At 40.4% G+C, this 15,798-nt stretch overlaps 1 protein-coding gene across 5 annotated transcripts in view; it reads right to left on the reverse strand.

Moving 5' to 3' along the window:
• The window catches only part of ATP2B2 (ATPase plasma membrane Ca2+ transporting 2), a 340,359-nt gene that overhangs the window by 149,235 nt on the left and 175,326 nt on the right, over nt 1–15,798 (reverse strand). For all 5 annotated transcript variants that reach the window (XM_084633885.1, XM_084633884.1, XM_084633883.1 and 2 more), the window contains exons 3-4: nt 15,299–15,556; nt 12,830–12,955 (exon numbers count right to left, since the gene is read on the reverse strand). In XM_084633885.1, the coding sequence (XP_084490011.1) occupies nt 12,830–12,955; nt 15,299–15,556 (384 nt within the window). The remainder of the gene's footprint in view (nt 1–12,829; nt 12,956–15,298; nt 15,557–15,798) is intronic.

Below are 15,798 nucleotides of genomic sequence, written 5' to 3' on the forward strand. Positions count from 1 at the left end.
AGAGCCCTAAGACCATTCCAGCAGACAAAAAAACAATTAAAATGTATCGATAGACAGACATGTTAAAAAAATTTCTTAGTGCACTGAAGATTGTTCATATTTGGAAATGCTGTTTGTCTTCAATACAATTTGATTCCCTCTAGGATATTTTGCTCTCTTTTAGGTTTCTCTCAGCCACATTCTAACTGGTATTCTAGTCTCTGAAATCCAATCTTTGGTACGTTGGGGGCTGGAACAACAAGGCACTCATGGGTACTTGGTCAATAACACCAGTGGTCAAATGTATTGAATATTGACTACCTTTGTCGAGACCGTGTCTGAACTGGAGAACCAAGCCAAGTTACCAACAAGTAGTTTTGAAAATAGTTGTTGAAAGCTGCAGAACAACAGAGCACTCACAGTGAAGTTGGTTCAGAACTATGTTCATTATGGAGGTTAGAAGAGAAAAGGGAAGATAGAAAACTGGACTGAGAGCACATTTTCTGTCATTCAGAAATGGGAATGGACTCCCATACAATCCTGATTTTCTCCCTAAACCTCCAGCATCTCCTTTGGTAGCTGTCTCTCCTCCCATCTTTCTGTTAGCATCCTTCAGACTCTGTCTGAGGTCCTCCTGCTCTCCACACAATCTCTCTGCACATTATCCCTGAGTAACCTCATCTGCTCTTACAAAGTCACATGTCTCTGTCAACAACTCACAAATCTGTTTCTTTATCATGACCTTCTCTGTGATTGCCCTGTCTTGCCTCTCTCACCTTTTGCCTGGCCACGCTATCGCTATCCCATCTCAACTTCACAAATACAGAGTGCCTCTCCATTTTGCCTCTCAACCCCTTCTCCACTGCTGTAGAGACCATCATCCTGCTTCTTCTCATCCAGTCTTGGAATCTCAGTATGATTGCACTCCTGTATCCTTCTTCCAAAATATCCAAGCTGCCTCCAAATCTCAGGGGCTCTGTTTTTCCACATCTCAAATCTGACTTTTCCTCTTTGCCTCTATGACTAAGTCTTGTCGCTATCTTGATTATCTTCCAACATCCTCTAAACAAATGTTTCTTCCCTCAGCCCACTCAAAACTATGCAACTACAATCTTCTCCCTGGCCCACCACTGGGACTGTGGCACTTCCCTATTTCAGATCTCTCCACTGGATTCCTCTCAACTTCCACATCAAATTCAGACTTCTGATCCTCCCCTTTATGGAAGCTAGTGAGCTCTCCTCCCACCTCCACCTGAGACAACAGGAGAGGGAGCAAAGTTCAGTGGCCTTTTCCCTCTTGGAAAACGTGCTCTCAATCCAGTTTTCCATTTTCCCTTTTTCCCGTCTCAGTTCCACAACGAACACAATTCTGAACCCAGTTCTTTCCCAGAAGAATATACTACTCTATTTATTTGTATCCCAGTGGTGCTTGCAATGTGCTAGGTACTGTTCATGGGGTGAGCTGAGACATGAGTCGAATAACAGGTGAGACAGGTATGGAAGAAGAGAGCCTGGGCCTCTGCTGGAGAGAAGATCTTGTGGATCTCTCTCTGCTTCTGAAACCCAGGTGCCAGGAGGCAGAGGGGTCTTCCCTCTGCTTATGCACAGGAATGCGGTCCCTGTCTTGTAGTCTTCCTCCTGTTTCCTTTCCCAAGAGAATTTTCCCCTCCCTGTGGATAAGGCTTCCAGGCAACATTATATATTCTTCCCTATGACTCTGGCGATGGGGCTCCCACAGAATGGGACCCCTAGTGATGAGGTCTATTTTCCAATCCCACTACAAGCCTGGGGTCCCATAGTTATGATGTCCACAACAGAGGAGTTGTGGGGAGGGAGCTGCCCTGTCTCCCAGCTCAAAAGGTAAAATGTAAAGAGAGAAGCTGTCTTCCTCTCATTCAGTGTCTCTGTGCACTGGTTTAGCTTCGCCCCATGAAAAGGATAAGGTCCCAGCTAAGGGTGAGCTCTTCTCTCCCGCGCAGTTAGGGGGAAAGGAGGAATCCAGCTCTGGTTTTCTCCAGTGAAAATGGGAAGTTGCACAAAATTAGCTGAATGTTTAAAGTGAGGGTGAACTAATGGCACTGAAGCTGACAGAATTTGGGAGGGAAAATCATCAACCTAGAGGTGTGTCAGAGGAAGTGAGCAAGAAACATCAATCACTGACAACTGAGCTGTTGAGCCTCATCCTTTGAGTGGATGGGTGAAAATGAAATGGACATAAAAATATGAACAGATGGATAACCTCTGACTCAACCCAGATTAACATTTCTTCCAAGTGAAGCATTCAAAATTGGCTACAGTAAGCGGTGTCTTTATCACTACTACTGGGCTCAGAGTCTAACTGAATGCTAAATGAGCCAAGAAAAAAATTGCTATTTTTACCAGTATTGGCCTCAGCTTACCTTGCAGATCCCAGTGCACGCTTTTCCCTTATATCTGTAAAAGTTGCAAAAAGGAAACACTCTGGTACAGGTATAAAGGAAAAGTGAGATTACCTGGGCAGACTTGACCCATTTTGGGATGATGAGGAAAGGCTCAAACTATCCACAAGCTATGCAGGAGTAGCTCAGAAATAAAGCAGGATCACTATGACCTTTCCTGGATATTGTGTTGATATTTATGGTAGCCTTAATGTGATTTTATTCACCAGCCTTTTTAGACACACTTATACATCCTGTTTTGTCATATGGCATGTAAAGAAGGGCATCCAAGCAAAGTAAACTGCACCTCTGCTCCCTCCCTCATCTTCTCAAGGGTGTCACTTTAAGTCTCAAGCCTCTAAATGTCCATGGGCTAGAACCCACCTTCCTCTCCCTCCAGACTACAATTTTAGGGTTGCAGTCTTGTGCTTGTCCCAGCAGGTCTGATTTTAGTCCAGCACCTACAGATCTGTTCTCTCAGGGGCCTCTGACAGCATTTGCCAGTGATCAGCCAGCTTTCACAAAGCGTAGTACATTTATTTAGGACAAAAGTGCTACAGAGAAAATATATTATAAAACAATATACAGTCTACATGTACGCTAAGCTTGCTAAGCGTTACACATCTTCCACATGGAGCCTCTGGTAGCTTTCAAAGTCCTTCCGACCCTTCCAGCAGAGATTTTCCCTCTTGGTTAAATACTCATGTACATTTGGGGGGGTCACGTGAGGGACCGTGACTCAGTTCAAGCTGACCCTTTTTTGCCCAGTTCTGAAACAAATAAAACTAATCAATACCCCTTTCCTCAGGGGAAAGCTTCAACAGCTGGGTGTCTGCACTGCCGATACTGGGACTTTGCATTACTCACTCCTGAGTCACTCCAGATTTCACACAAAACCCACCCAGCAAGCCAGGAACACAAAGATGCATATTACACTTATTGATGCAAAAGTCCATGAATATTCTATGTACTTATGGCATCTTGTACATCTTGATACAACTGTCTGACACTTTCCATGCTTCCAAGGTCACACATCTGTCATATCTCCCCAGTGGAAGAGAAAGAGGTTAATCCCCTTCACCCAGGTAGGAAACAATAGAATGCAAGGGGAAAACTGAGTCACACATTGTTTCATAAATAAATAAAAAATTTCCCAGTTCTCTACATTAGTATTTCAAAAGAAATTGCTTCTAAGGAAGGGCATGGGTTCCTCCTTGAGGTGAACTGCCTCAGGAACTGGGATCTGTCAGCAGACAGACATTATGTGATCAAAAATACAGCAAATAAGAAGGCACTGTACTATACTGAAAGTATGAAAGTTCTTAAAAAACATTCCAACTACCACTTCTATCAATACTGTTGCATTTAACCTATCCTACCAGTTAGCACAGGCATTATCCTCAAAGTGGAAGTTTTCTGCACAAATGTATATTGGTTGCCCCCCCCCACCCCCGCCACCAATTACACACAGTATATCATAAATCTATGGCAACTACCATTTCCAATATAATGTGCAGACACTATTTTTCAATGTCATTCTGATGCAAAGTTCAAGAGAGTAGCTTCAAAAATGGGCACTAGATATCAACAGCTAAGTTAAGCCGAAAAGAACAGCAGCAGTGCAACTTTCTTCCAATTTCCATATACATCCATCACATGTATGGCTATGAAAACAAGAGTTTTCAGAGGGATCAGAATTCTGGAGCTACCCTGTGTATCCAATAATTCATTAAACCAGCAAAAAGAAAGTAAATTTACATATGGTATAGAAGATGCTTGACACTATATAGAAACCAAAATGTTCATCCAATAGATGAGCAAACCAATTCAATTAAGCTATATCTCCAGGAAATGCTGTATATGGTCATTTAAACAGCTGGACAGTGCCACAGAATAAATATAGTTAAAATAATTTTAGCTTCTAAATATCTCTTGAAATGAGGTAAACAGAAGACAGAAAAAAGGTGAGACTACATCTGACCAAAAAAGCTGACAATAAAGAACATTCAAGTGGATAACAACAACAAAAACCCTACTGATCAAAGCCCAGTCCCTTCAACTAAAATAGAATCACCGCCTGAATGTTCTGAATTCCACACTGTCAAAAGAGATTGGCTTGCAGACAGTGTGTGAACAAAAGCCATTCATTTTGTGTCAGTCACCGAAATGCTCTTAACTGATTAGTGTTACCCCCTTCACCATCCTCTGGTGGCTCCCCCACTCTCCTATCCCATTCTTGATTACAATTACCCCTCTCTTTACCTGCTGGCTAGTGATGCCTTTCCCTAATGGGTCACAGTAACAGGGCTGCACTCACCTCTTGCGAGCGCCCCCTAGCCAAGTGTATGTGCCTACACTCTCTCTCTACCTGTTTTTGTGGTGGGTCTTTGCTGACTTAGCCCTCCGGCCAAGTCATACACAATCTGTCTGAGATAAAAGCAAAGCCAACCCCTTTCAGGGTACAAGTCCAAAAGGGACCTCTCAGTGCCCTCTGTAACATCTCTCTCAGTTTGTCCCTGCTCCAGAATAGAGCAGGGACCCAGGGCTCCTTCTCTGGAAGAAATGTCTTTGCCCTCTCAGGGCCTTTCTGGCCCCAGCTATTCAGCTGAGCCTCTAAAAGAGTTAGTTACACCTTCTGGGGTCCTCAATGTCCAGGCCACTCCCCCCAGTGACTAATAGGAGGTTGGGGGGCCCTAGGCCTGCCTCTACTCCAGGTCCCAGCCCAGGGACCCTGTAGATAGCAGCTGTCCACCATGTCCCTTTAAATAAACTGTACTGCTGCTACAATTCCCTGGGTCATTTCCCCATGGCTCCAGCACATTCTTCACCCTTACCTCAGGGCCTTGTCCTGTTGAAATCCCAGCAGCCAGCCCAGAGAACCATCCATTCTCCTCCAGCTCTAGCAAGGAACTGCTCTCTCTGTGCAGCTCTTAGTCTACTAGCCTACTGGGCTCTGCTGGGCTGCTTCCTACTCAGCCTCTCTAGGCAGCTTGGAGTACCACTCTACTGCCTTCTTCTGGGTCAGGGTTTGGCAGGGCCACAAACTGTAATCAGGAGACTCAGGGTCTAGTCCACCCCATCACAGTCACTTAAAAGTCCTGGGGTACACCTAGAACTAACATGATGACGTCAAGAAAAGAAACTCTGTGTTTAGATCTAAAGAGTATTTTTAGATTAACAGATAATTGATTGTATGAATCCATGAGGTCCTTTTATAAATTTACTAGAGCAACTTGAATAAACTAGGCACAAACATATTGTACTATATATAAAGCCTTTACTGAGCTAACCTTTTTGTCAGAGAATTATTGGCTGACATCAAAGTGATGCAGTGTGTAGTTTCCCCATGGTAACACAGTAAATTAGTCTTGGTTTTACGTAAGACTGTGAAGCATTAGCCCTCTTCCAAAAACTGCCTCTTATAAAGACTATTAAAAATAGAAAGGGATATTTCCGATTCATCAGGACTGAATTAGTGCTGATAATTAGAGCTGGTTGGAAAATTTTTGGCAAAACATTAAAATCGAAATGTTGTGTGGAGACATACTGATTTTAATGAAGTTATTGTTGAGGCGGTTTCTGAAATCCAGGGCGTACCCTCAGGTGTCACTTCCACAGATAGATTTTTGATTTAGGACTCTCTAACAATTTTGATCTGAAAAGAGACGTTCTGACACAATTCAGTTTTGCTAAAGGTTTTGTTTTCATTTCAATGTAGAACAAAAACAAATGCTGAAATCTCAAGAGAGGCCACAAAACAGAACAGTTGTTCTCCAGTCAGCTGTGCCAACAATCTCATTACCCCTCAGTATGTAAACGATAATGGTGAATGCATGAAATGTCATTGCGCTACTGTGCTTCTGCATTACCTTGGATGCCAATCTACTGAAGCTCAATTCAATAACCTCATATGCCATTTCTAGACACACCTGCACTAAGCTTGCAGAATCATAACTGAAGAAATGTGAAGTTCAAGTCAGAAGGAATAGCAAATACTTAGAGAATTCATTATAGGGGTTCAGTTAAACTACAGGTTTCGTTAAACAAGAACCAACCTAAAACCTCATGCAAAACAGAATCTTTTCTCAAGCTCACAAATGTTTAAACTTTTAAACTGTGTTTTAAAGTCATGTATTTGATCTGTATTGGAACATAAATATGTGTTTTAAAATACCAAAAGAAAGGTTATGCTTTATGTATCACTGTCTCAGTCAGAAAGAAAGCCACACTCACAAGATTTCAAGCTCAATCCCACAGATTTAGGAAGGTCATAAATATCCAGACTTCTAGTTATCAATCTGAACTGAGCCTTGCTGAACTGAGCCTTGCCAAAGCTTTTAGACTCACCCTTCATGTAATTCTAATAAGTCTGGAGACTATATTTAAAAGTGAATTTAAAGTTTAAAGGGACATTTCTGCGTGGGTAATGAGTACCAGTAGTTCAGTAAGCTGCATCTAACCAGTAATTTTTGAAGAGCTCTTAAATATCTACAGACAGACGAAAGAACTGAATCTTCTTTCACTTTACACTGGTAACTCCACTGGCATCAGTTAAGTTATGACTAATATAAACCAGTTTGAGTGAAGAATCAGACTCTAAATCTTTATTAGCTATAATTATGTACTTGGAACTATGGAAAAAATTCATGTTTCCTCCTAATCTATTCACTGAATAATAAATCTTAAATCTTGTATGTCAGGTTCATGTGAAATGAATTTGTTTATTTCTTTCATTCATAAGACTTCTTTCCAATGTGAATAAAATCAATTTTTTCCTACTGTGGGCATCAGAACTTTCACAATACTTACATAGTTCAGAAAAACTCAGATTTTTGAAGCTGCTAATAAAAGGTTAGTTTTCAAGCATGGAAAAGAAAATATTTTAGTGAGCGGAAAATTAATGAAACATATATGGACTAGGAAGTTAGGCAGAGACTATTATGCGACCACAGACATTTTCTGGACAATAGTGTACCTAAAAGTTAGTGTGTCCAGAAATCTAAACATCAGAGAACGAAACTGGTTAAATATGGTGAAATGGGCATGAAGAAGCAAGTGAAAAATAACATCTCACTTTCAGGGCTCAAAGTAACTAATATCAAAACTGCAGTGGACACATATTCTCTGTTTGCAAATCCAGGCAACTATTTTAGCCCCTTCCCTGCAACTGCTAAAATAGAATTGATGTTATCAATAAACTGAAACATCTATCAAAAATCCCTCTAGAAAAGAAAGAGAACTTTCCATCAAAGTCATTATAATTGCAGAATAACCAAAATAATGTGGAGCTTTTAAAGGTCGGATGCTTTGCTCTGAAGGTTTCTGCTTTGCAAGAAGTCCAGACTGGAATATTTACTGGCAGGGAATCGAGACAAAATCTGATCTGTTTTTCTCCAGGCAGTTAGTGACCTGATTCCTAAATCCAGCTTCATTTTTTATTTTCAGAAACTAACAAAGCACCATGGCCTCAAAATGTATTTTATTTGCTCTTCAATAAACTGACTTCTCTTTGGTTTTGGATCCTTGCTTTGCCTTGATACAAATGTACAGGTAGACACTAAATTAAGTTCAGATACAATAACATTGTGTCATTTCCAATTCAATCATTATTTATATAAAATTAGAATTAGATTAATTCTGCTCTTCTATGCAACTGTCCCATATTTGTAACTAAATTCACGAACACTGGGACAAAATGTGTAACATTCAGTCTTCGGAGATGTACAGAAAATTAACAATTACCTATCACACAGTACCCCAGAACATTGATGAGTATAACAGTGAGGTTAGTCTCATGTTCAAAAGTTCTCTTTATGATTTAGGGATGTATTCAAACAAGCAGCTTTCTTGACTAAGACAGAATTAAACAATGCATCAGCTTCAATCCATGGATTTCTTTGTGAATAGAGGACAGTTTGGTTAAACTAAACTGTCTTCATCTGTTGGCTGATGCAAGTCTTGCCCGCAGTGCAAAGAAATTTGCAGATGAAATGAGAAGATGCAAACTGAAGCATATGATTCTATATATGCAGACCACTTTTCCTTGAGTTTAGGCCAGATTTGCTTACTTGGGTTCCAAAAAATACTTTGTACTGCAACCTGCCCTTTGGATACATGTCCCCCTGAGTGGTGAAGGCAAGTGGGGAAGTACTGGATCCATTTCTGGTTGAGAGCGTCAAGGTTTCCATTAGGAAGGCAGGTTGCTCGCTTCTGTTAAGGGAACTATGGTATTGTCACTGCTAAGAAAACAAAATGAAAAACAAAAAAACACCCCAACCCAATTATCATCCAGTTTCTAATCTGCCATTTCAGTTTAAGATTGTGAAAGTTGTGGTGAGACAACTTCCCAAGCTGTCTGATTTCTTCAGCTCTCTGGTAACATGCTGATATTGTTTATCAGGTGTTTTTGATACCACTGACTTGCATATGAACCCTTGTAGAAACAAATCAAAGTACTGCCCTTCAGTGGCTTTGTTTTAATCTCCGGGAGAACTCCCAGAGGACAGTTTGGGGCAATTGCTCTCATTTGTCTAGGGCTCTCAGAATAGCCATGCCTTAAAGTTATAGACTAAAAATGAAGTCACTAAAAAAGGCACTGCAGATCAGAGCTCCCCCAGGACCAATTACCATTTCTTATTACCTTACATGGGGCACATACAAACAGTATGCACAATATTCATAAGCGTTGCATGTTTTAACAGTTTTTTATTGACCTGAAGTACTACAATTCTGGATCTTTGTAAGCTATCTTTTCTTTTTCCCAAAAAATATTAACGTCTCTACATACTGCTCCTTCTATTACCTGCCTCTATCTTGTCTTATGAAAACATTATACTATAAGTTTTTATCCTGATACTTTCCAAGTTGCCATTAACTAATGCTAAATCAGAGTGAAATTAATAAGTATATACAATGTCAGCATTGACAAGAAAAGGTCTCATCCAGATTAATCAATACTGAAAGAAGGAAGCACCTATTCATACAGGGCCAGATTCTGCCAATCTTACTCATGTTGAGTGGTACCTTTATACAACTGGATCTCAATCAGAGAGCAGAGATCTGCATGGCTCTTGGAAAGTAACATCTTCATTATGCCAAACAGGCCCCCCTCAGCCTGTATGCAGGATTTGTATAACTGAGAAGAAGCTAAGTATGAGTTGGTTAATGTACTGCATCCTGGCACTCTAGCTGAGACAATGAAATTGATATGCCTATTACATGTTCCCCTAAATCTATTTTAACATCCTCAATTTTTTAAAAAATGTGTTGAATGTCAGTACAATACAACTAGAAAAGAGATTGCTTATTTTGGTTTCGGGTGAACTCTTTTTATTTTTCAAGGTGGTTCTAAATGTGTTAATACAGGTGGAAATGAACCATCTGTTTTAGTCAGCACTTGTATGATAAGAACTGCTTCTCAAGTTGAGCAAATGACTGTGTTGATGATTAAAAGGGATATCAGCAGTAAGACACAGCTTAATTATGTCATTGAAACTCTGAATGATTATTAAAAACACCGTTTCAGGTGCCAGAAGGGTGAATTCAATATCAACCTACTTCTTGCTTCAGTCTTTCAACAGATTTAGTCTGACAATGGCATTGAAAATGAGTTTGTGAACTTCAATTGTAATGTTTTATAGCTGTTCTCTGTGATGACAAGACAGAAGAAATGTTTTTCATCTTCGGTGGATGATTCAGGAGAAGACAATGTCAGACTGCAGCCCAGATGAGCTTTGGTTTATCCTAGTTTTTAGTCCTAGAGCTGAAGGGATGTTATCAGTGAAAATATTTACCTTGACGCTCCCAGAATAGTCTACCTATATATTTCATATGTAAAAAGACGAGGAAAATCTAAGATGTTTACAGCACATTTGCTACACAAATTTGTTTAAAACATTGGCCAGGCTAACACAGTTTTGCCATCGACCAGAAACTAAATTTTAAAACCCAAGTAAAGATTCTGGTTCCCCCTCCACAACAATTGGTCAAAATGTGTATAAACCAAGTTACATCTTAAATACAACTGTTCTCAGCCCAACATATATGGGGCTAAAGGCTTCCTTTATTGCAGCCCACCCACTTCTCTGTACTTTGAGTTTGTACTTTGCACCCACAATAAATGTTTAATGTACTGTAACTATGGAAGAGATAGAGCTACAATTTTTATTCCCATCAAAATTCAATTGGTTCATGCATGGTGCTGGTAATCCCTCTACACTTATCAACATCGCTGGGATTAGAGAATTCTTAGCCCTTCCCAAGAGATGCTCAGTCCTTGCAGTATGAGGCACCAAATCAGAGAGTGCCTAAGAGCCAACACAATTCAGAACTCTTATAGAATAGTGTCAATATAAATTAGTCAGTCAGTTAATGAAAGTTATGAAAGCTTGCACAGCACTCATTAAAATATCACATTAATTCTTCACCATCTTTGTCATTACACAATAAAGGGAACTTTAAAAGTGCTTAAACTTTGTCTAATTGTGTCATAAAATTATAAAGCCAAGCTTCTCTCTTTAAGTAGGCAGATGTTTGGGGGTTTTGGAAGCAGGAGTGGGGACATCGTATGTTCTTCCCCTAATTTGACTGCTATTTTTTTCCTCTGCTATCTTTTCAGGACAAGACATCTGCTAACATTTTCCATGTTTTCTTTCAGTTACCAACTGACAGCTATACACATCCAAATAGCTCTCACAAAATTCATGTATGGGTCGGAGTGTGTGTACTGCATATCAGCTGTCATCAAGAATATTATAACAGTGGCTGTTTCAAATTATAAAAGCTCGTGATGTTTCATGATAGAAGCTTGTGAAATTAACACAAGTATTAGATCTACTACAGAAAACTGGACACATTCTAGCTTATGGCAGCTTATCAATGGCTGTACTTACAATTTCATAAATCATATCCGCTATCAATAGAAAAAAGGATTTTTTGCAAAAATTGAAAAATTAAATATAAGAATACAGCAAACAGATGGCTATGGATTAAACATGAAACTGCTATTCACCAAAATGATGGTTAGTATCACAAGGAAGACACTATGCAAGACTTAGACATTAGAACACAGCTCCAAGTGAAATATTTTATCCATACATTGATTTCACGTTTAATCTCTGCTCTGTGATATAGGATTTGCCATACTAACCCAGACCACTGATGAATCTAGTTTGGCATCTTACCTGTAGTAATGGCCAGTGCCAGATGCTTAGACCTAACAAGTCCTATACACTGTCTGAGAGCTTGTGAGAAGTGTATTTTGAGAGCTTGAGAGAGAGAGAGTGAGTCCCCCTGCTCTTAGTTCTTTTGTCTGGTGCCATAGCGGCTTGCAGCAGCAATTGCAGGGAAACTCCCACTCAGTCCTTGTAGTGCTGGCCTTAAGCATGCTCACAGTAGATGGTATCTTGGGAGTATTTAGGTGACAAACTCTAACAAATCTCTACTATGAATGTAGAAACAGAATTTTCAAAGGCTTATAACTTGGCCAAATATAGGTATTTTTTCCACAGAAACAGTAAAAAAAAAAAAAATTCCAATTCCAGCCTCAGAAGTTAAATTACCAAATAAGTTTCTCCGGAATACCACACATGGGAAGGAGGGCAGAAACCTCATCAAATATGGTCCCAGAGATGTGTAGGTAGAAATTGGAAAAGGTATATAAAGAAGCTGGTAACCGGACCCTCCTTGGGAATTTCAGGCTTGACAGGATGATGTAAGCTGAAGTGGCACATTCCACTTACGATATACCTGGCTCCCAGTATTTTCCATGGTCTCTGAAAGTCTGAGGGGGTGACAACCCTAAGAACTTTTATGCTGTATGCTTCTATCTTTGGGGGAACTTTATTCGTTTTGCACTAATTTGGGTTTTAATGTCCTTAAGTATGTGACTCACCAATCTCATCTATTAAAAGAAATTTTCCGTAGCCACTGAAATTCATAGCCAGTTATTTGTGACAACTGGAAATTGCACCCCAAATTCATCCAGGTTACACAGTGAATAATTCTGCAGTCAGTGGAAACTGCAAGTGGAATTTAGATGGCTTGAATGTAATTATTTGATAAGAAATTACCAGGTTGCTGGGGTTGTCTGTTAAGTTCATGGTGGGACCCTGGTTTAGTGAGGAAAAGCACCTTGTAGAATCACCTACCTGTTTAATGAATCCCAACATAAAGACACTATCCACAAGTAACATCTAGAAAGGATCCTTTTCATGAATAAAAATTGAAGAGTCTATTTTAAAATAAATTCTCAGGTTTCTAATAGATAAAACTCTCCAAGGTTTGTGCCTAAGTCAGCATACAACAAATAAATGGTATTTCTAAAGTTACTGACAACTTTTCAAAATCTAACCACACCTCATGGGGGAAAAAAGAGCATCAAAATTTTGATGTGCGAACACTACTAATTCAGGAAGAATAAAAAACAGACTCACCCGATAGCAGCATAGGGTCCTTGTCAACAGATTTGCGGACTTGGTCTGACTCTCCAGTTAAGGAACTTTCATCAATTTTAAGGTCATTTCCTTGAATGAAAATCCCATCAGCAGGCAGGAGATCACCTATTAGTTAAGCCCAAGGTAAAAGAAAACCAGAGAGACTTAGTAAGATGGGGGGTGGGGGGAAATTCTATAACATAATTAATATTATAAAACATTACTACAACTCAACAACAATTAAAATAAGCATTTAACTAAACCAATAGCTCTCAACCTTTCCAGACTATTGTACCCCTTTCAAGAGTCTGATTTATCTTCCATGCCCGCAAGTTTCACCTCACTTAAAAACTACTTGCTTACAAAATCAGACAAAAAAATGCAAAATTGTCACAGCACACTAGTACTGAAAAATTGCTGACTTTCTCATTGTTACCATATAATTAGAAAATAGATCAATTGGAATATAAATAATGAATTTACATTTCAGTGTGTAGTATACAGAGCAGTATAAAGAAGTCATGGTCTGTATGAATTTTAGTTTGTACTGACTTCGCTAATACTTTTTATGTAGTCTGTTATAAAACTAGGCAAATATCTAGATTAGTTGTTGTACCCCCGGAAGATCTCTGTGTACCCCTGTTTGGGAACCACTGAACTAAACAACTGATGGAAGACTACACATTACAACAGTTCATGTCGGCCTCTATATTCCTGGTCCTCCCAAACCCTATTTATAGGGAGTCTGTGGAGGGGAGGGCCAAGATCTTAAGCCAGTGCTATGTCACTCCTAACATAGCACGTGTTGCACCTTCAAATCCCACCGAAGACAAGTTTAACCTTTTTTTAAAAAGCACTTTTTTAGCATGTGAAGTTTGCCATCCCAGAGAGAAGTAGCAGGCAGCCTCCTCAGCTGCTAGAAAATCAAAGGGAGATGGTGAGCTCCCCTTGCTGATCACTGATAGGGTTTATGGGATTTGACAGGGCTGCTAAGTTTTGTGCCCCTCATGCAACACTCAAGCACCTGATAGACCTATCATGAATTCCCACAGCCTAACTAGATCCTCATTTTCTGGGTTGCAGACATGGTTCTGCAGCTGCTCCGCCTACATGCAGAGCCTCTTTTGCAGGCAACCAAGCAACTACTCACAGCCTCCCCCTCTCACTGCTCCCTCTGCAGCATACAAGAGAGGAAGGAGCAGTTGGCAGGATCAGCATTAGAGCTCATGAGAAAAGTTCAAACAAAACATCGTTTCACTGAAATCTGTGGATTGGGTGAAATCAGAACATTGCGCAGAGGGAGTCTGATTTTACCACAGTACTGACAGAACCCTCTGTGCCAAGCAGGTTTCCTACCAGTTGTCCTCCCGTCTCCTTGGCAGCCAGCCTGGGGAGCTGCTGCGGAACCCAGGCTTCCAGGGTCTGCAGCTCCCGGGCAGCCCCCAAGGTGGACTGCACCAGGGTTCCATTCTCCTTTGCAGAGAATCTCAAAATTGGGGGAGGGAGGAGGTTGTTTCTCATCAGAAAGAATCCAAATATAGAAATATTGAAATCTTCCATAGAACAAAATTACCTTTTTCTGTACAGCTCTAATCAGTAGCATCATTAGCAACAGCAATTGGAGACATCAAAGGCACACAGTAAAGGGCCTGTTACTAGCCTCCAGCTCCCCCACCTTGCCATGAGAAAACTCCTCCATACACACTCCCCACCTGCAGCAGACAGCCTAGCACTCTCCAGGCATCCCCCAGCATCCACCTAACTATCCAGCACCCCCAGACACCCTCTCACAATTGAGAACCTCCATGTTCTGCTGCTCCAAGTCCTGCTCCCACCACTGTGGTGTGCTGACCACAAGCTATTATGAAAATTATCTGCAAACATGCGAAGTAGCTCATCAAATAACTTGCCTGGGATAGGAGTCTGACAGCTCCCTGTGCATGACTAGAATGGCAAGATAGCAGCAAGAAGGATCTGCTTTTGTGGTGGGAATAATTAGAGATTCTGAATATCAGAAGCTTAATTTTCAGAAGTGCTGAGCACTTTCAGCTCCTATTTAAGTTAATAGAAGTTGTAGGTGCTCAGCATTTCTGAAAGCCAAACCAGTTTTAGTTAGATGCCTAACTTTAAGGCATTGAAGATTGTGTCCACATTTCTTTTCAGTCCTGCTCTCATATTTCTGCTTTCTCACAGGTTCCACTCTAACCAGTTTTCATTAGCACCACTAGCATGAGGCCACAAAATGGCAAGCCCACAGGTCAAGTCATGCTCTTTTCTTACCCTAACAGCATTCACCTTTACCATTGGCAATTTCAGTAGTGAATCATTTTTGCCTTTTATGTCATTTCTAGAGCAGTCAGTCCCAAAATTAACTTTCACCTCATTATATTGTTGATTGAAACATCAGTCTTTCCCAAAGTTACTAAAGACCAGATAAGTAGTTGTGAAAATATATCTGTGGAAACTTACCATATTTAACCTGTGCAATGTCACCAACTACTATCTCTGCCACTGGGATTTGAATAACTTGTGCACCTCGGACCACAGTAAATTTCTGTTCCTGCTCAATACGACTTTGAAGCCCACGAAATTGCTTCTCCTTGCTCCAGTCATTAAAGGCAGTGACGAGTACAACACAAATAACAGAGAGCAGAATAGCGGCACCTTCAATCCAACCAGCTTCTGCCTCACCTTCATCTTCAGCTCCTCCTGATACAGTAGCACAACCTGGAAAAACAAAGGCAGAAATAGCCATAAAAGAGAGCTGTTTGGTCAAAGCAAAGTTTAGACTGATTTTATCGGATTACAAAACAAAGAATTAAAACACAGCCAAAGAATTGATGGAAATATACTAAGTAGCTGAAGTATTGAAAGTAGATGTGTTAGAACAGCCAAGCTTTGAGAATACAGAGGCAGAAATTCAGGGGGAAACAATGAGTGAGAATAGGAGGAATGTTGATCAGAATCTT

This window comes from Lepidochelys olivacea (assembly GCF_965140295.1).
Source record: "Lepidochelys olivacea isolate rLepOli2 genome assembly, chromosome: 7".
NCBI lineage: Eukaryota > Metazoa > Chordata > Testudines > Cheloniidae > Lepidochelys > Lepidochelys olivacea.